The sequence below is a fragment of the Sceloporus occidentalis genome, unplaced genomic scaffold (assembly GCF_023333645.1).
Source record: "Sceloporus occidentalis isolate IW3139 unplaced genomic scaffold, rSceOcc1.0.p SCAF_9, whole genome shotgun sequence".
Classification (NCBI taxonomy): Eukaryota; Metazoa; Chordata; class Lepidosauria; order Squamata; family Phrynosomatidae; genus Sceloporus; species Sceloporus occidentalis.
In genome coordinates this window covers 8449223-8469237 of record NW_028316989.1, presented here as the reverse complement: position 1 = coordinate 8469237, position 20015 = coordinate 8449223, and the positions used below count along the sequence as shown (strand labels likewise).

Genomic DNA, 20015 nt, shown 5'->3' with positions numbered 1-20015 from the left:
TATGATAACATTCTTACCAAAGCCTATTTTTAAAACAACAACAGCAAACTTGTTGCTGTGTGCCTTCAGACTAACTCTTATGGTTAATCTATTCCAGGCTTTTCTTAGCAAGAGGTTTGCTATTGCTTTCTTCTAAAGCATTGAGAGAGTGTGACTTGCCCAAGACCATCTAGAGGCTTTCCATGGCTGAATGATGTCAGTTATTTTTCATATTGAACGCATGCGCTGGAGTGGTTTCTCATGTGGTGCGATCTAACCTTTTTACTTTCCAAACAATAGGACAAATCTCTATGTAGCCTCAGATGCGAGTGACTCTATCATGTCGCAGCTGGAGGAATTTTCATTGGAGAAGGGCCTGGAGTTCCCAAAGGCAAATGTCACTTGGGGAGCAGTCCATGCCATGGATCCTTTAGATGATTATGATGATTTATGGTATTTATACCCTGCCCTTCAGCTCTAAAGGCTATCATAGCTAGATAGATCATAGATCATAGATCATAGATCATGAGCAGTGATGGCTGACAGCTTCTATGTCAATGAAGGTGGCAAACTCATTCCAGGTATTAGCACCAAACCTCAGTTTAGAGTAACTATCCAAGGTTCTGAAACCAGAGTGAACTCATCTATTTGGATGGTGCTTCTTTATAGTCTGGTGTAAAAGCCAAGTGGATTCCCTACTACACTGTCATTGGCACCACAGGTCACCACTACTCAGGGGAATCTGAGGCCTTTGGAGGAGAAGACTTCTCATGATGTGGAGAGATGCCTCTTCAGTTTGGGTGCTCCACAGACAACACCATCAGTCTTCAGCCAGGCTTTTGTTGGAGTTGTGAAGACTTTGGCTTCGTGAACAGGGTCACTGTATTTCAATGTCAGGCCTTGCATATATATGACTTTTCCCACTTTAATTTCACAAAATCCCTGTAAGGTAGGTTAGACTGAGAAATAAGGACTGCATCAAAGTCATCCAGTGAACCTCGCAGCTTCTATTGGGCCATTTTGAGAACTACAGTCCAAGTGCCTGAAAGATACATTAAATCCTGGTTTTTAAAAAAGATTATGGTAGCTCTCAGGTGCCTCAGAGCTGCAAATAACCTCTGCATCCCTTCCTTGTCCACACCCCATTTCCCTCCCTTTGACGCAAACAGAGCTGCAGGGCTGAATGGAGCATATTTGAGCTTTCAATTACATCTTTCTGGGGAAGGGATCCTCATATCCTCTCCAGATAAAAGGGCTATAATAAATGTGCCAGGAAGGACTCTTTGCAAACACAGTGCCAGGGAAACAAGTAGGCTGAAATGCGTTCAGCAATGGTAAGTAGGCTCAATATTTTTTAGCGTTGGGCAACAAGTTGAAAACTGGTGCAGCAACAACTTGAGTTTGAGGTCTTTGTTTTTATAGCCAAGGAGTGAGTGAGAGATGGAAATAGAAAAGACAAGAAATAGAAAGGAATGTGTGGGGTTACAATCTGAAGCTTGGTTTTTTTCACTGGAAACTCCATTGATTTCAGTGAGATCGTGATGCAGGTTTATTCTCTCTGTGCCTCCAAATAATCAGAAAGATGCAAACTATTAAGTAATTGCTTAGAATGGTACTTCTCAAGTTATTTGATGTGAGGGATGTGCGTTTTTCCCTCTAGTGTGCCAAGGACCATTACCATATTTGTGCACATTGGCTACAATTACTTCTGTCTTCCCTAGAAATTCTCCAGGACTTCATCAGAATTCTTTTAAAGAGCTCCAAAACATAGCATTTGTAATGTGAAGTCAAAGGCTTTCATGGCCGGCATCCATAGTTTTTTGTGGGTTTTTGGGGGTATGTGACCATGTTCTAGAAGAGTTTATTCCTGATGTTTTGCCAGCATCTGTGGCTGGCATCTTCAGAGAAACAGAGAAGATGCCAGCCACAGATGCTGGAGTAACATCAGGAATAAATTCTTCTAGAACATGGCCACATAGCCCAAAAAAACCCACAAAAAAAACTATACCATTTGTAATTGTCTTCAGGTATGATCCTGGAAGAATTGCAAAGACTTAATGAGATGAGTCTCTCTGATATGTATTAAACAATAGAGCAGAAAAAGGAATAATAATATACATGAGAGCCAGTGAAGAAGGCAGAAAGTGAAATGTTTTGCTTTAATGTTTCTCTAATGTTAGCTGGTACCATACATGTTTTCAGTGCTTAACTATATCCTCCTAGGATTTGGAATAAACTGGGTCTGAAATGCTGCTTGGTGCATTAAAAATTCTCTCTTTCTGTAACATGTGTTAGATAGCAGCATCCAAGCCATAGATTGGTTTGGTCTCCTTTGCTCTTTTCATAAGATTGCAGTCACTTTGGAGTAATACATGGCCAGTTGTCTCCCAGGGATTTTGAATAAAGGATTGAAAAAGAAATCACAGTTGATGTCACAATAATTGAGGTTCTGCTATATTTATTGACAAAGGCAAGAAGAAGAATGAACATTGGGGAAGGGGGAAAGCAGGGAGGAAGCCAAAATAAATTCTGCTAGTTTAGAGAAGGAATAAAAAGCTTATAGAAAATAGAAGTGTGACTTTTCACACTTTAAACTGGCACAGACAAGGAAAGGACATCCATGTTGCTGAAGCAACCACGATGCTCTGACAATTGTAAAACAACTTTATTGAAGCAGCAAGACAAAGTGCATCCTGTATCTACAAATTGAATTTGTTTATTGCATGTATAACTTCCCCTCCTTTCATTGAAGTCAGGGTGTCATGCACAGTTCACCCTAACTTTTACTTCATCCTCACTACAACCTTGTGAGGTAGGGCTAATATCTCTTAAATCCAGAATGCAAACAGCTCTAGCCTCATATTGGAGGAAGCTGGCTAGCATGAGTGGCACCTGGCTTCCTAAAAATGCTTTCTAGAGCAATTACAACCTCACTCCCAAAACGCTTGGACAGATTCAGTCAGGATGATTCTCCATCATTATGAGATTAATGCAGAAGCCCTTCCAAATTATTCTATCAACAGAAACAAACAATGCTTTCCCAAACAACATATTCTTTATGATACCCACTATATAAAACATCTTTTGGGATGGAACAATATTTTTTAAACTTGACCCTGTCCGCATTTGGAAAAGCATTTACAGCCCTACGCGTTCAGTGTATGCCATCTGCCTACTTGAAGGGAAGATATAATAATACTCCCATGCACCAAAGATTTTGCATTTGTGAGTCAGGGGAAGTAGAGGACAATCACCACTATCTTTTGCAATGCCCTCTCTATATGGCCCTTAGACAAAGGTTTCTTAGTCATATTCCCCACTCTCTTTCCAATCCACCTCCCCTTGAGCAGATTTGTATCTTATTGCCAGGCAACAATTCATATATTACCACTATGGTTGCAGAATTTGCCTTGGCCATAAGTAAGTTACAATCTAGGCATTGAAATCATTTATAAGAATTACATGGAGATGATGAAGATACATCATATCTGACCCAGGGGGCTTTTAATTTAATCTATATTAGTGATGATTTTATATTTTTGGATTTGTATATTTTTCTATCACTTGCTTGTTACCTGTATTCTTTTAAATGTATTACTGTTACTGTAGTTTATTTGTTTGTAGTTTACCTTAATCATATTGAATTGTGATGGCTAATAGCTTTTACCAATAAACACACTCTGAACTCAGAAGTTGTGAAGTAGGTTATTTTAATGTACAGGACAACTCCACTCCAGGGACACAAGCCTTCAGTAGATTCAGAAAAGCTTTATCCATAGTTGTCAAGACTGAGGAATTTCCCCCAGTTATATCAGTATACTTAGAATTCAACCAATTCACCTGATTCAAAAGCATTCACCCCATTGTTAGCAGTTCAAAACAGGTCTGCCTCCTCCTTCTTTCCCCACTGTACCAAGCTACAGATTCCCACAAGAACCACCTGGCAATTGGCAACTCATACTTCCTCCCATACATCTGTTCATTATCCCAGGCTGTGAATGATACATAATCTTTACTTTTTCCAGCCTCGCTAACAACCCATTAACCTGCAATTTACGCACATATGTTCAAATACAGCAATTAAGCATGACACAATCGTGTCTGGACCCTGATCCTGACAGTTATGTTGAGACAATGACTGATTCAAAGGGTCTTTTCACACTACTCAGTTCATAGAACCCTGGAGCTGAAAGAGACCATCCAGTCCAACCTTCTGCCATGCAGGAACACACAACCAAAGCATCCCCGACAGATGGCCATCCAGCCTCTGCTTAAAAACCTCCAAAAAAGGAGACTCCACCACTCTCTAAGGCAGCATATTCCTCTGTCGAACACCTCTTACCATCAGGAGGTTCTTCCTTATGTTTAGGTGGAATCTCTTCTCCTGTAGTTTGAATCCATTGCTCTGTGTCTAGTTTCTGGAGCAGCAGAAAACATGACATCCCTTCAGATCAAATGGAAGCCAACAGTTACAATTTTTCACAAAGGATGCTTTTGAACATTGGAAAGCTGGAACGTTTGGGCAGAAATTGTGTGGAGTTCTTTCTCTTACAGGTGACAGGGAACGCAGAGTGCTAAGAAGCAGGCAAAGGCAACCAAGAAGGTGACAAGATTTCCAAGGATGACAATGGACTGTGTGCCTTGGATCTGGTTAAAAGAGGGAAGGGAATCACGAAAGTTGGTGCTACTAGTCGTCTTTGTTGCCTTGCTTGTAGACAATATGTTGCTGACAGTTGTGGGTATGTACTAGTATGTTGGTCTGTCTGTCTGTTTTCAGCCTTATGCTCAAGGTGTTACACAGGAGTTGAGAGACTTCCATTTTAGGGCAGTTTGTGTTATGAGTGAGAGATGCAGCTTCTAGTTATATTGTGCATGCTAATGGCAGAGCTAGAAAGTTACTTTTAAGAAGAATAGATATAATGACATGCTGAAGTCATCCATGATTGAGTAGTAGTAGATGGTATTCTAGGTGTGGTTTCAGCATGTTACGCCATTCATTTTATTAAAAGTAACATTGCAAGTTCTGAACCCCATATTAACTGTACGGAATGAAGTGGTGTAGTGGTTTGACTGTTGTATTAGGACTCTGGTGGCTTTATCCCTTCTCCATCTACAACTGGAAACTTGCTATGATAGGCCAGCATTTAGTGGCAGACCAGAGTTTAAATCCCAGCTTGGCCATGGAAACCCACTGGGTGAGCTTGGGCACATCACTCTCACCCATCCTTACAAGAAGGCAATGCAACCCACCCATCCTTTAAACAAATCTTGCCATCAATAAAAGCCCATGAAAGATTCTCCATATGGCCACCATAAGAAGGCACACACCTACTTGGAGTTGCAAGTGGTGTACTGTAATGTTTGTTTTAGGTTATATTCACCCATTTATTTCATTCTACACTGTTGCATTAGATCAGTTTATTTGCAGCATTCAAGGTTGTATAGACTGGTGTTTTTGCTATGTCTAGATGGTATTATTACCATCATTTGTGACTCTTCCTATAGTATTGTTCTTTGTTACATTTATTGCATGTTTATTTGAAGTGTTATGACTTGCTTGGGACAGATAAACAGAAGATTAAAATACAGTCTAATTTTCCTGAATCTGTCATGAGGATTAGGAGTACAGTATAAACTAACTCCTTCCCTAATTTCCTTTCAGTGCCGATCATTCCTTCCTTCTTATTTGCCACCTACAAAAATGCTAGCCATTCTGCTCTTCAGACTACAGTTCCAACAGTTCAAATGCTCTCATCAGCTAGTCCTTACTCCTCCATCTTCTCCTACTACAGCAAAACCACATTGCCACCACAGAGGGTGGTGACCATTTCAGACTACACTGCCGACAGTATCACTGCAAATATGACTGATGTCCACAACAGAAGTGTCCTGCCTCATTTCCCTTTGGCCACTTCATCCTTGAACAACAGTTGTATGGATGGGGCAGAATTTCTTACGAAGGAGAACATCTGGGTCGGACTGCTCTTTGCCTCAAAAGCTTTGATGCAACTCATAGCCAACCCCTTTGTGGGACCCTTAACCAACAGGTAGGCTGGCTCTCTCTCTCTGCCACCATAAGCCATCTCCAAATGTTTGGCCCTGTGCTAGGTAATTGTGAAAGACACTTTACTTGTCCTGTAGTTTCCCAAATAACTTGATGTAGTATTATGGAGAATTAAAATGGCAGCTATGTTGTTCATTCAGTGATATGATGAGATATGTAAAGAGGGAATTTCTAGCTGCCTGATGTCTAGGGAAGTGAGTTCAGCACAAGTATGTCCTGCCAGGACACCCAGCCCAAGCATCTGCTCAAGAAAGCTGGACATTGATGCCAGCCCTTCTCTCCATGCACCCATCACAAAATGTTAATTAAATAAGCCTGTATCTGACTGTGAATGTGCAGCTATATACTTCTTCTCTCTCTGTAGGATAGGATACCATATTCCCATGTTTCTTGGGTTTGTCATCATGTTTCTCTCCACACTCTGTAAGTATTGTGTCCCTCACAACTGGCCTTCAAGTTTCTCATTCATTTAAGCCAGAGTTTGGGAATGTGATGTAGGATTGCAACTCTCATCTCTTACTATTGGCAATGCAAGCTAGGGATGATGGAACGTGAAACTCAACAATATCTGGAAAGCCACCCATACCTAATCTCCACTTATTTGTGGAAGTGGTAGAATTCCACCTTTTGATTTTGGACTCCATGGTAGGTTAACATGGAAAGGTTTACAGAAAAGATACAATCAGTCATTGCATCAGCAATACTGTAGAGCGTATAAAGTGCTTCACAGACACAGAAATTCTGAATTTACCAATATAATAATTTTGTGTATTTTTACCTCTTTGGCAGTGTTTGCTCTCTCAACTACCTACACCTTGCTGTTCATTGCTCGAGCAATGCAAGGCATTGGGTCCGCCTGTTCCTCTGTTGCAGGTAAACATGTTAATGGGCATTACGGAGAGATCTTGGATGGATGGAAAAGCACTCTCCTTACCATCCAACTGTCCTGATTTGGCAAGAACAGTCCCAATTAATCCTCTGTCATTCCTTGAATGTGCTATATTTTGCTGTCCCCTGTCCTCCTTTGTGGTTAGGACTTCCAGTCACCCTGCATGTGAGTGGTCTGACACAGTATAATAAACCATCTTCTTATGATCCTGGATGGGGCCACCAGAATGATGCTCAAAGCCAGGGTGCCTTTGCTTTTTCTGCTTGCAGGTCTGGGGATGTTGGCGAGCGTGTACACAGATGACTGTGAAAGGGGAAATGCAATGGGAATAGCCTTAGGGGGGCTAGCTTTGGGGGTACTTGGTAAGTATTCCTTGTCCCTGTGGCTCTTTCCTCTCCTGATCCCATCTTTTTTCTTAAGTTCCCCTTCTCTTACATTGTCCATTTTAAACTTTAAGAACTAGCCCTAGAAATCTCCACTCTCTAAGCCCAACACACTCCAAAGCTGCTTTATTAGCTTAGTAATATGCCTCCCCCTTCCGTTTATTTAAGATGCCTTTTCAGAATCTATCACACTACACTGTTATAGTGCTATTATTCCACTATTATAACAACTGCTAGGGCTGTGGAATTCTGGGTTTTTGTAGTTCAGTGAGGGCTCGGGTCTCTCTGGTTTGAGTAGAGTGGCAAAAGGTAAGAGCTTAGTCCATCCCAGGAAAAACTAAAAGAAGTACAAACCTCCCCTTGACTCTCCTTGAGGCAAAGTGCCAAAGAGCCACTGTTATTATTTTCCCACCCAGGCATTCAAAAAGGCCAGACTCGATGATGAAGTGGAAAGAGTAGAGGGAGAGTAAGTGCTTGTTTTTGGTTCTCCTGGGAAGGACTAGGCTTTCATCTTTTGCCACTACTCAAAGAAGGTGATGGTTCCTTTTTTAATAAGAGTTAAGATATGACACTTTCATTGACTTGTGGATAAACTAACCCAGGTTTTTTGGGTTCATTTTGTGACAAAAATTTCTAGACTTAAACACAAGTATACACAGTATTATTTTTTGTGTTTTTTAATGCAACAGGATAAGTAATTGTTTTCTCTTGCAGTGGGTGCCCCTTTTGGAAGTGTGATGTATGAATTTGTTGGGAAGTCCTCTCCCTTCTTGATCTTGGCATTTCTAGCTCTGCTGGATGGAGGTGAGTATTCAGCAAGTACCAAGGGCAGGACACGACCATAGCTATGGGTTGAACATGGAGGCTCAGGCTTTGAAGTAAATGTCACTGAACACATTGGAATTATTTCTTAGTAAAAGCATGGCTGTGATCTGGCTGTTAGGTGAGAGCTGAATCAGTGAAGCAATGAATAGAAAGTGTGTGTGAGAGAGAGAAAAAGAGAGAGGGAGAGAGAGATCATTATTCTTAGCTAAGTTGAAATGGCATATTATAATTTTCCAGTAATAATATTTCTAACTCAGCTTTACAGCTTTGCATCTTGCATCCATCAAAGATTTCACCAGAGGTAGGTACAACAATAACTTTGCTTTTCATTATTTATTATGTGTTTTAATGCTGCCTCCCAGTTCAATGACTCTATAAATCAAGGGTGTTCTTTGAAACACACACACACACACACACACACACACACACACACACACACACACAGCATAGCATCAAAATAAAATATCAAGTGAACAGAAATTCCTGCAAGATTAGGGGGGAAAAGAGAAGGAGTCTCAACAGTTCTGTGTAGGATGGCCATCATAAGCAATCTTCTAAAGACTAGGATTGGGGGAGGCCAAAGCAACCCTCCTCTGGAAGGATGTTTCGCAGCCTTGGTACCACTCTTAAAAATCCATTGCTCTTGTTCACCATTTATCATATGTCATACCATTTGATAATGGAATGACCAACATAAGAATTCTAGGGAAGATCTTAAGGCACGGTTGGGGGACATTAGGTTACCCAGATGTTTGTGAATATAAATCCCATTGTCTTACAATGGGCCATGTTGCTTGGAGATTCTGGCATTTGAACTCCAAAAACAGCTGTTTGGCCAAGGTCTCCACACATCTGCTTTGCAGTATAGATTGATTTATGTATGAAATATGAAATCTACCAGCAGCCCATATTCTCTTGAAAGGATGGTATAGTAGATGACAATCTTTATAGTATGCATCTAGTTTAGGAGCCAGCATGGCGTTGGAGTTTGAGTATTGGACTATGACTCTGGAGACGAGGATTCGATTCCTGGCTCAGCCATGAAGCCCACTGGATGACCTTGTGCAAGTTATATGTTCTCAGGAGAAGACACTGGAAAATCTCCCCTGAACAAAGAAAACCCTATGATATGTTTGCCTGAGGGTTGCCATAAATCAGAAACGACTGGAAGGCACACAACACACACACACACACACACACACACACACACACACACGGGGCAAGCCAAAGCCACTTTGCTTCCTAACCCAAAAGACAAGATAGTGCTTCTCTCCATTCCATAAGTGGAAGCTGACAAACCACTCCAAAAGCCTTTTGTCTGGAACACCCTATAGTGAGAATGACTCTACTTTGCATCAAATCCTGTTTCTCAGTAACAAGCAATCTCAGGCAAACAAACAAGCAAGATCTCTGCATAAGATTCTGGAGGCCAAGGCCATTGCTTGCATCTCAACTTTTTTCTGCAGCACTTCTCACTTTCCTCTTTTTTCCAGAGTACCAAAGGGACCCCCCTGTTGACCTTGTTATGGGACCCCTATATTTTGATTGCAGCAGGTAAGTCATCATGCCTTCACCATGGCATATTGTTTTGAAGTTCTGGATATCTTCTAGCAGAATGTAGCTTCTGTGGCACTAAGAACAAAAATTTCCAAGATCTCTCAAGACCAAAAGACCACATTCATCATTTAAAAAACAACAGATTTTAAAACCTTTAAAATATTTGAGTCTTTGCATCTTCTGTCCTCTTGTCTAAATTCTGGCCTGTTACAGACTGATCAAAATAAAGCTGCTTTGGGTCTCTTTGGAGGTATGCTATTTAAATGATGCATGGGTCCTACGAGTCCGGAGGTCGTGCCAAAGCCACACTCCATTCCTAAGCACTGGAGTGCAGCTTTGGTGCAGCTTCCGGATTCTTAGGATGCATGCATCATTTAAATAGCATACCTCCAAAGAGACCCGAAGCAGCTTTATTTTGGCAGTCTGTAACAGGCCATAGACTTTAAGCTCATTAGGCAAAGTCTTGTCTTCTGTTCCATGAATAACAACAATGCAAATGATGCAGTCAGTGTATCTTCTTTCTCTCTCCAGGTTCAATCTGTTTTGCTAATATGGGAGTGGCCATTCTAGAAGCCACATTGCCCATTTGGATGATGCAAACCATGTGCTCTCCAGAATGGCAACTGGGTACGTTTCTTCTCCCACCCTCTCCAGTGTACTTCTAGATTATAGCTTTTATCATACAGTTGTCCCCCAACATTCAATGAATTTTAGCAGGATCCAGAGGACATTGTGTTCCATATATAAATCTCCTGCATTTTACTACCTCTTCTTCTGTGTTTGCCTTCCACACAAAATCTACTGAGGGATGGGAAATGGAATAGTTACACAGTGATCTTTGGGTGATAGTTCTTGGAACCCTCTGTTTGGAAGCAAATCTGGTTATTGGCAAGCAGTGGGTCTAACTGATGCCTAACCTCTGTCCAAAGAAGTTGGCTACTGCCTCTGAAGTAGATCATCTATCCTGCTTTCATGCTGCAACAGAATGCAGAATGCCAAAAGTGCGGTAGCCAAAGGACCAAGCTGTGTCTGATAAATCAAAGCCATAAATCAAAGCAGAGTCCAGAAAGGAACAGCAAGATATCGGAGTCAAGAAACAGTCCAGAATCATAAATCACAGGATCCTATCTCATAGTAGACACAGGCTGAGAGAGGAACCAAATTTGTTTCCAGCAAATCAAATGGGAAAGTATCTTGACTATTTTCCCCAAGAGGGTGTTTCTCAGTCTGTGTGTGTAGCCCCTCACTTCACCTGTGGGAGAAGAACTGGGTTTATGCCAAGCACTGAATACTTCACCTGTCCCAAGGATTTAGAGCTATCTTTCTCACCTTCTCCTCCTCTGGAGAACTCAGGTGGCTGTCCTAAAGGAGGGCACAGCTGCAGTAGATCTGTTTTGTCTTGTAAAGCCAAATTCTCAAGGGCAGGAGCATGACACCATCTGACACTAATGGTCACTTTTTCATCCCCCTGTGTACCTGCCACAAGGAAAGCATTTTTCCTTTCTTTCTCCAACTTTCTGAATGCTGTTTGTTTGTAATAGCCTTGGAATTTAATGAGGAAGAGACATCCATAGTAGCTAGAAAAAATGTGTACTTTCTTTAGTCTTGCTGATCCACATAATTGCAGTCAAAAGCAGACATGACATTAATTTTGGACGTCATCAGGTGAGCATGTATACATGGAGCAGGGACGAGCTGGCTAACTCTGGAAACTATAGCTGTCTAACCTCCCTTTCTCCCAGAACTGCAGGGAACAGCCCTGTTGAGCGGGTGGCATTTCTCTCCATCTCCCAAAGTGGTTATATTCAAAGGTCCAATAGATGTGGTTGTGCAAGGCTTTTGAAGAGGCACCTCCTGATTAAACCAAAAGGCAGCTTCAGAGGCACAGGGAGGATGACTCAGTACATGGCAATTATGTGCTGCCTTGGAGACTAGATAATGAGACCAAATTGCCAATCTTTGTTGCAAAAAACAACATTGGAAATCTAATTTATGGAGGAATGACCTTTGGGGATGCTCTCAGCTACACTTTCTGCTCAAATCAAATTGCTACCTAGGTTCAGCAGAGTTACAGAGAACTACTAATCAAGTTAACAACCAGTCAGCCAGGAGGAACCTTCCACCAGATATGGGTCTGTGAGAGCCATTTGTCAGTCTTTTTTTTTAGGGGGGGGGGGGGCAAGCTTTAGGTTACCTGGAATGAGCAGTGGAGAGAGCAAAGCAGGGTGAACTGTGTTATGCCCAAGTTTGTAAGGGCAACCTGTTTAAGCTGAGAGCGTATGGTGGAAATCTCTTCCTCTGTGAACTTACCCAAGCAGAGCTGAGACAGACATTGAGACACCAAATTTGGTTTTAAACACTATGCATGTAACATTTATTAAGACATTAAAACAGTACAGACATTAAGTATCAGGGTTTGGCCCTGAGTCATGTAAACAGGACACAGCGAACCCGGATGGAACTTGATTAAATCATCCATGTAGTTAAGGGCTTAGACTGGAGGCAACCTCAGTTGTGAGCCAAAGATCACAGGATGACTAACCTGCCCATAATCAAGGCTCCATTACAGTAGGGCACCTATGGATAGTTTACTTAATGGTGAGGTTAGGAAGGCACTGCAAGATCTTGGATAACTTCAAGTTGGCAGCTTCCTCTAGTAAGGTGTGGAGCTGACATAAATCCAACTTAAATTAGACTGTAAGGAAGACTAAGGCTGGATCCAATCTAAGAATAAAGATCTTGGTTTGCATTATATGGCCTTATATATACTTAGCTATGTAGCAGAAGCACTAAGAAGACCTGTTAGTGAATTGCAAAGATGCATTAACAAGACACTGGCAAGAATGTTTCATGAGCATTAAGCTTTACCAAGACACACCAGCACTCCCTAGCTGGTGTCTGGGTGCACAGTGGGACAGATTCACAATGGGACTGATGCACATTGGTTTCATTGTGCATGAGTCGCAATGTGCATTGGTCACTTTGCTGGCTCTTTTATGTACCAACATAACAGCAGCTCTTTACTGGATAAAGATGTTACAAAACTGCCAAATTCCTGTAGACTTGAAACTACTTGCAAAGGTGTAAGTTCCCAACAGGATTCTAACCATAATATACACTACTCAATGAACACATACTAGAACAGGGGCCAACTTTAAGATTATAATCAGCAATGTAAACATTGAACCTCTTGCTGCCCCCAGTGTGAAAAGAACCACTGTTGGACAGTAAAGATCTTCAGCAAGGTACCTTAGTGAACCAGTACATCTGGAAGATATGGTATGGAATACAGATAAGGGATAAGGCTAGAGATTGACATCATTAATTTCTGAGGATTTTTGAACTCCTGGCAGAGATCATTTTTGATTACTGCTTCTGTTTGTCTAATCTGGTGTTTCTTAGCAAAACTAGACGAGCGCAGACTTTCCCAGAAAGCCTGCAAGATAAATGAAAGGGGCACAGAGGGAGGAAATTAAACACAAACAATTGAATTTCAATAAGCATGCTGTGTTATCTTCAGGCAAACAGAGAGACCTGTGATACAGCTATAGTCTGAAGGAGAGTAAATTAATGATCAGCAACTGCAGACCAACTCAAGTCAAATATTTGATTTTTGGTTCAATTATAACTGTAGAACAAATAATCAGAGTGTGACGCTGGAGTGAAAGCAGAAGGGAAGGGTTTAGGACATGAAGGGACCCAGCCTTAGAGCCTGTTCTGAATGCCATTCTCCTATGGAGTATATGAAGCACTGAAAGTGTGTCTGGAAGTTTAGGCTAAGGTTAATTCTCTCATACACGCATAGCCCTGAGACACTGGTAGGACTGGGGAATTGTGACCATCCAGATGTGGTTGGACTCCAGTTCTCATCAGACCCTGCCAGCTTGGCAAATGATGATGGAAGTATAAATTTATCACAGGGCTTAGGAAAAAAATGTTTTGTTTATTATAGTACAATTTTCAGGAAGGCCATGCTGGGGGAAGGACTTGGGAGTTATTGTCGTACAAGCAACATTTCCAGGTTCTGGAAGGCCCCCAGATGTCCCACCCCCTGGATTAGGACAACAATCTACCATCTATTGATCTGGTACCCACCTACCAGCAATATGGGACCCAATATATTTCATATACATCTCTCTTCCCCCTTTTAAGAAGCCAGGAATGCACCTATTAGATCACATTAATAGATCATCTGATCCAGCATCTATTTTCTGACCATGGAAAACCAGATTTTCTTGGAAGTTCACAAAACAAGACATAAAGATGATTAGTTTGGAAGTCTACTAGTAGTTGGGAAACTCTGGCCTACATCCTATTGTTAGTTCCAATTACAGTAGAGCCATGAAATCAGTTGGACTTACCTATGTGTTAACTCACAATTCAACAATTCAATCAATGGGTTTATTTAAGTTGGGATTACCCAACAGGAATTCAGCCTCCCCATGCTTGTGAATGAGATAACCATCAGGACTTTGAGACAATAACAGTCCTATAATTCAAGATAGGATCCTCATCATTTCTAGAAAATGCCGTATGTCTTCATTTAAGGGTAATGCTTCCCCCCTTTTTTTTGCAGGGGTAGCTTTTCTTCCTGCCAGTGTGTCCTACCTTATTGGCACCAGCCTATTTGGGATGCTAGCCAACAAAATGGGGCGGTAAGTGAAGAAGCCCAAAGACCTTTGGTTCTTGCATCACTATTAAGGCTGCTGATAGCATGTTTCGGGGAGAGGAGTGATTTGGAGAATGCCCGCTTTACGATAAAGACCTGAGGCAAAAAGGGGAATGGATCACTAGCTAAGTTTATATGATTCTCCAAATGAGGATCAAACCAAGACCTGAGTTTAAGAAGAGTCCTATTGGATCACATAAAAGGTCTATCTAGCTGAGCATCCTGTTTCCCACAGTGGCCAAATAGATGTCTTTGGGAAGCAGGAGGTAAGACTCGTAGTCCCTATATTCAGAAGTATGCTGGTTCTTTGGTTCTGAAGAGAGCATATAGCTATGACGTCTAGTAGCTCTTAATAGCTCCACCGCCCATGAATTTATTTAATCCTCCTTTTAAAACCATCTAGGTTGATGGTCATAATTCTATAGTTTAACTATGGGCTGTATAAAAGAGTAATTCCTTTTGTCTTCCTAATTCTCCTATAATTCAGTTGCATCTGATAATTTAGGTTCTGCTGTTAGGGAGAGAAAGCATGTTTCTATATACTTTCTTGATATCAAGCTTATTTCTATACTTCACTATCACGTGACCCCTTTCTCACCTGTTTTGTGGATGAAAAGACAACAAGTGTTGTAGCTTTAGGGGAGTTGCTCCATCCCTTGGAACAATTTGACTACCTTTCCCCCAACAGTATCCTTTTTGAGATGTGGTAACACACCTGCATAAGATATACTTGCATTCTAACTTTGTATAACAGTGTTATGCCATATCAGTAACTTTCCAAAAAATGTGTCTTTTCACATACTTTCATACTCTGTCCTGGGATCCTTTACGGCTTCTCAATGCCTTTGTTTACAGGTGGCTCTGTTCATTGATCGGGATGGTGGTTGTAGGAATCAGCCTCCTTTGTGTGAGTACAATGGCAGTTCTGCCTTTTCTAACACATATCTAGGGTTATCAGTTGTGGTTCGGAGACAGTGCAAAGAAGCCCATTGCCAGCTAACTCTAGATAGCTATGATAGAAAGAAGACAAGGAATCCTGAAAGAGAATTTGATAGCTGCAGCATAGGTCAGTGCTTTCTTCACTATGGCATAAAAACAGATTAACTCACCAAGAAAATTCCATCTTTATAGTAGTAAGACACAGGCTTGGTCCTAGCATAATATAATTTACCTGCTCCAACAAACTTTATAGTAGCCTATCAATAGTATTTAATTTAAAGGGCTAATCAGATCTACTGCTTTGGTTTCTATTTGTCTCCAACAGATTCTAAACCCCATCTCCCTTCTTTTGCCTCATAGATTCCCCTGGCTCAGAATATCTATGGACTCATTGTGCCCAACAGTGGAGTTGGTTTTGCCCTTGGTAAGGTTTGGAAAGACTCTGGGTTGTGCACTAAATTGTTCAAAGAAAAACATATACACAGCACATATTATGTCCTCAAGCAGGTTGACACCAGCCAAGAAAAAACCCTTTGACCATGCATTAGTAATGAAGATGTTTATATACCTTCCAGTTTGGCAGTTAATCCTCAGCCATCCCACTTTCTCAGCTCCTTTTAAAATGTCCTGGTTTTTCCTCCTTCTCCCACTTTTCTCCTTTCTCCATAGTTTACTTCAGTTGCTGCAAACTGAACTCAAAGTGCTAGAGTAGTTTGTGTTCAATTAACTCAGCAAGAAGGAGTGGAGTGGAAGAGGCAGAGGCCTGCTCTTCTCAATAGATTCATTTGGTATTTATTTTCCCAGGCTTTCCTAAATTCAGTGCCTATGATATTAGTTTTCTTCTTCTTTAATAACTTTTCCCCTCTTGCTGACTGGCCAAACCCTTCTGACAACATTCTGAGGTTGCTCAGCCATACATGTCTTGGTTTTCATTTGTGTAATGTTCGCAGGTATGTATACAATAGAAATTGTACAGGTCTGTGTACACTGAGCCATTAGAAGCAAAGGTGTCAGCTATCCATGTGATTTTCTAATTCTGGGTACACTTACAAGTGTATCCACTCTGTATCCACGGATTCAGCATCCATGGATTCAATTATTCACAGCTTGAAAATATCCCTCTCAAAATTCCAAAATGCAAACCTTGATTTAACCATTTTATATAAGGGACACATTTTACTATGCCATTGTATATAATGGGACTTGAATATACAATGAAGTTTGGTATAGGATCCGGGTCCTGGAACCAAACCCCAGCAGATACCAAGGGCCACTCTCTCTCTCTGTGTGTTTGTTTGAAATTTGGGAAAGGACAATGAAATTCTCTTTCTTATAATATTTCTTGGTTTTATTCTGGGGACAGGTATGGTGGATTCCTCTATGATGCCTATCATGGGATACTTGGTGGATCTTCGCCATACCTCTGTCTACGGCAGTGTCTATGCCATTGCTGATGTAGCCTTCTGCATGGGCTTTGCTATTGGTATGGTTTGACACTCAGTGCAAGGTTGCTTTGCTTATTGTTGTGTCTGCATGCTATTGCCTCCCAATTTTAAAAATCTTTCTTTAAAAACAAAATGCAATGTGTGAAATACTAAAACACATGAATTGGATCCAGACTGCTTAGAGCAGATACACTGAAAACAACATACAAATTAGTCATTGATTTCAGTGGGTTTCCTCTCAGTATGGTAGTATCTAGATTAAAACATCTATCCCATATATACCCCAAATACATACACGTCAATGGTCTGCCCACTTTTTCATATGCTTTTAAAATGCCTCAGATTTTCTCTCCCTTCACTTTCCCCCTTTGTCCTCAGCTTCCTTCACTTGCTCCAAGCTGAGTTCAAAGTGCAAAAGTATTTGCCTTAACTAACTCAGTGGTGGGAAGAGAGGAGAGCATGAATTTTGCCCTTCTCAGTATTCAGGCAATAACAAACTGCTGCAGCCTGGCCTAGCTTGTGTGTTCATCCTTAATGACTTTTGCCATCTTGACCCCACTCTGATGTTCCTTGGCCACACACATTTCACTTTTCATTTATGAAACGTTGGAGAGTATGCTATAGATATGTTTGTCTATACATTTCTCTGGCTCAGCAGTTGGCAACTGCAGCTCTTCTGATGTGTGACTGATATGAACCCCTCTGCCCCCCCTCAAAGATGAATACTGCTGAGCTTTTCAAGGACCATTGAGTATATAGGCAACATAATTAACTGTATAGTTGTGATACACTACCTAATTGAATTAAATGTAGGATGTTTCAATTATTTAGGGTATATGTTGACATCATTCTTTGCTGGTAGGTCCTTCTACGGGGGGTGCGCTTGTGCGAGCCGTCGGCTTTCCCTGGTTGATGGTCATCATTGGGGGGATCAACTTGGCATATGCCCCTCTCTGTTGGTGTCTACGGAGTCCCCCAGCCAAAGAAGAGAAGATTGTAAGTTTATCCTTGTGGATGCTACACCATGATGTTATAGCGATACATCAGTATTGCGAGCCACACAGTTCTTGATTTTCATCAATGTTGGAGGGTCTGCATCAGCCTTTTATATTAGCCATGCTGCCAACTTCTGATTAGCCCTTCAAGTTACTAAGGTACCCACAAGATTGGGCTCTTCAGTGCCACTATGGCACCAGTGAAGTAAGCCTTGGTTGTTCCACCCCAGCTGGACATGAGAGACATCTAGTTCTCTTGCCCACTAGTTCTCTTGATATGACTTTACGCCTCAAAGCAGGTCTTTTGAAAATGGATTTTGAGTTGTTCTTGCTGCGCACGGTCATGGTGATGAGGATGATACTCATGCTTTTTCTTTTTCTTTCTCCCATTCTTTCTCCTGCCCCCAACCCCATCCTGCTCTTCCCAGGCAATTCTAAGCCAGGATTGCCCAATGCAGACCAAAAGGTATATCACTCAGAAAGCAATCCAGGAGTTTCCACTCACAGACAGCAGTGATGAAGAAACTGAGACCAATGAATGGAAGTTGCAGAGTGGCCAACAGAAGGATATGCTATCAAAAGATGAATTTTGAATGCCGTAGAACTCTGAGAGTTCCTAAGGGGGTTCCTTTGGGAAGCATCAAAACAGGGCTGGGGAAAAATTGGGGTCCCAAGTGTTTTGGACTTCAGCTCCCAGCATCCAGTGAATGGGGCATCCCTTGAACCCTCAAGGGCTGTATTACAGCCACCTTCAGACCAAATGTTTTCCTTCCTTGCAGGTAGCTGAAGCCTCTGTGTTATTGTACTGATGTCTCTGTTGTCTCACGTCTAGCTTTAGTTAATCTGTTTCTTCTGCTGTTTTATCCACATCCGAACTCTGTAACACTGGATGTGTTGGAAATCACTTTCCTTCCAACATGTCATCTGTTCTTATGTCTCTTAAAGTTAAGCCAGTATTACAGTACATATTTGTACACTGTGGCATAGGCAAAATACTTACAATCCAGGACTGAAAGTCATTAGTTTGAGTATTCCTAGGAAGCTTTCCCGTCATGGCATTTTTCACTGTAATTTCATGGAATCAGATCACTACCTTTCCTCCTATTAAAGATACTGAACAATCTGTGGCCTGGTCCCAGGTGGCAAGAGTGCCATCTCCCTGGACCAGACCTTTGGCCAGTACATCTTCCATTGTTATGTGTGATTTATTGTGTGTTTTATTTATCTCAGTACAAGTTGCTGGAAACATGAACAGGAGGGTCTCTCTGTATTTGCAACAAAGTGGGACTTGAAACAAAATGCTGCACTATGCTTTCTTGCTAAAGATTCCTTGTGCAGAGAAACCTCAAGCTTTCTCCTGAGAGGGTGCCAGTAACCTCCATTTTGGTGGCCCTAAGAGGTTTTCTAGGCAAGTTTCTTCATAGTAGAAACTATGCCATTTCCATCCTCTGAGGATGAGAGAGTGTGACTTGCCCAATGTTATCCAGCGAGTTTCATGGGTCAGTGAGGATTCAAACCCTGGTCTTCAGAGTCATAATCCAACATTCAAACCACTCACATAACTATAAACCCTGATATTCCATAGGATGTAGCGATGGGAAATAAAGTAGACTCATAGGCTGTCTTCTTCACACTACGCAAGCACTTTGATGCCACTTTTAACTGCCATAGTTACACCCTGTGGAATGCGGGGATTTGTAGATTAATGCAAGAGATCTCTGGCAAGATATTCTAAATATTCCACAGGATGGAGCCATGGCAATTAAAGTGGTATCAAATTGCTATAATTGTATAGAGTGAACAAGTCCCAGATGTCAGACTAGTATAAAGTGTGCTGCTGGAGCTGTAGCCATTAAGTTCTTAATATAGCTGTTCAATTTGTCCCAAACACATTTTATCTTGGAATGGCCTTGCAAAGGCGGGATATACACATTGATCAAATATAGTGGACTCTTTTTAAATTGCAATAGTATTGCCAAGGCATATTGATGCAATGTAGATAGCTTAGAGATCTGCACCTGTAATGAAGTAGATATTAACACACCCACTCCCCCACATAACCTCCCATGGCCTTTACCTGGTACCGCATCTAATACTATTGATTTATAACCTCCTACATACAATTCCTCAGCTAGCCAAGTTTCTTGGAGAAAGACGATGTCATGTCTGGTGATCAAGGACTTAAAGGAAGGATCTCTGCTTCTGCAATTCCATCCAGCAATGTTCCAGGAAATGAGGGTCAGAGAGGTAGGGTCCATTAGCTGTCACTC

The 20015-nt window shown here is 41.5% G+C and overlaps 1 protein-coding gene across 1 annotated transcript; it reads left to right on the top strand.

Annotated features, from left to right (window-relative positions):
* The first annotated feature begins 4606 nt into the window (after positions 1–4606).
* SLC18A1 (solute carrier family 18 member A1) lies at positions 4607–18500 on the top strand. The gene is made up of 15 exons (XM_089537758.1): positions 4607–4718; positions 5642–6026; positions 6408–6466; positions 6833–6916; positions 7202–7294; positions 8030–8119; positions 8398–8441; positions 9634–9694; positions 10229–10324; positions 14274–14352; positions 15222–15273; positions 15666–15729; positions 16669–16788; positions 17613–17746; positions 18174–18500. The coding sequence occupies exons 1-15, from the start codon at positions 4607–4609 to the stop codon at positions 18336–18338; spliced, it is 1638 nt and encodes a 545-aa protein (XP_089393884.1). The 3' UTR covers positions 18339–18500.
* The last annotated feature ends 1515 nt before the right edge of the window (positions 18501–20015 follow it).

Excerpts from the sequence above, each read along its gene's own strand:
- SLC18A1 (XM_089537758.1), top strand. The coding sequence starts at position 4,607 with ATGGACTGTGTGCCTTGGATCTGGTTAAAAGAGGGAAGGGAATCACGA. Across the intron at positions 6,467-6,832 it reads CATGTTTCTCTCCACACTCT|TGTTTGCTCTCTCAACTACC; the intron begins GTAAGTATTGTG and ends CCTCTTTGGCAG. Across the intron at positions 15,730-16,668 it reads TGGAGTTGGTTTTGCCCTTG|GTATGGTGGATTCCTCTATG; the intron begins GTAAGGTTTGGA and ends TTCTGGGGACAG.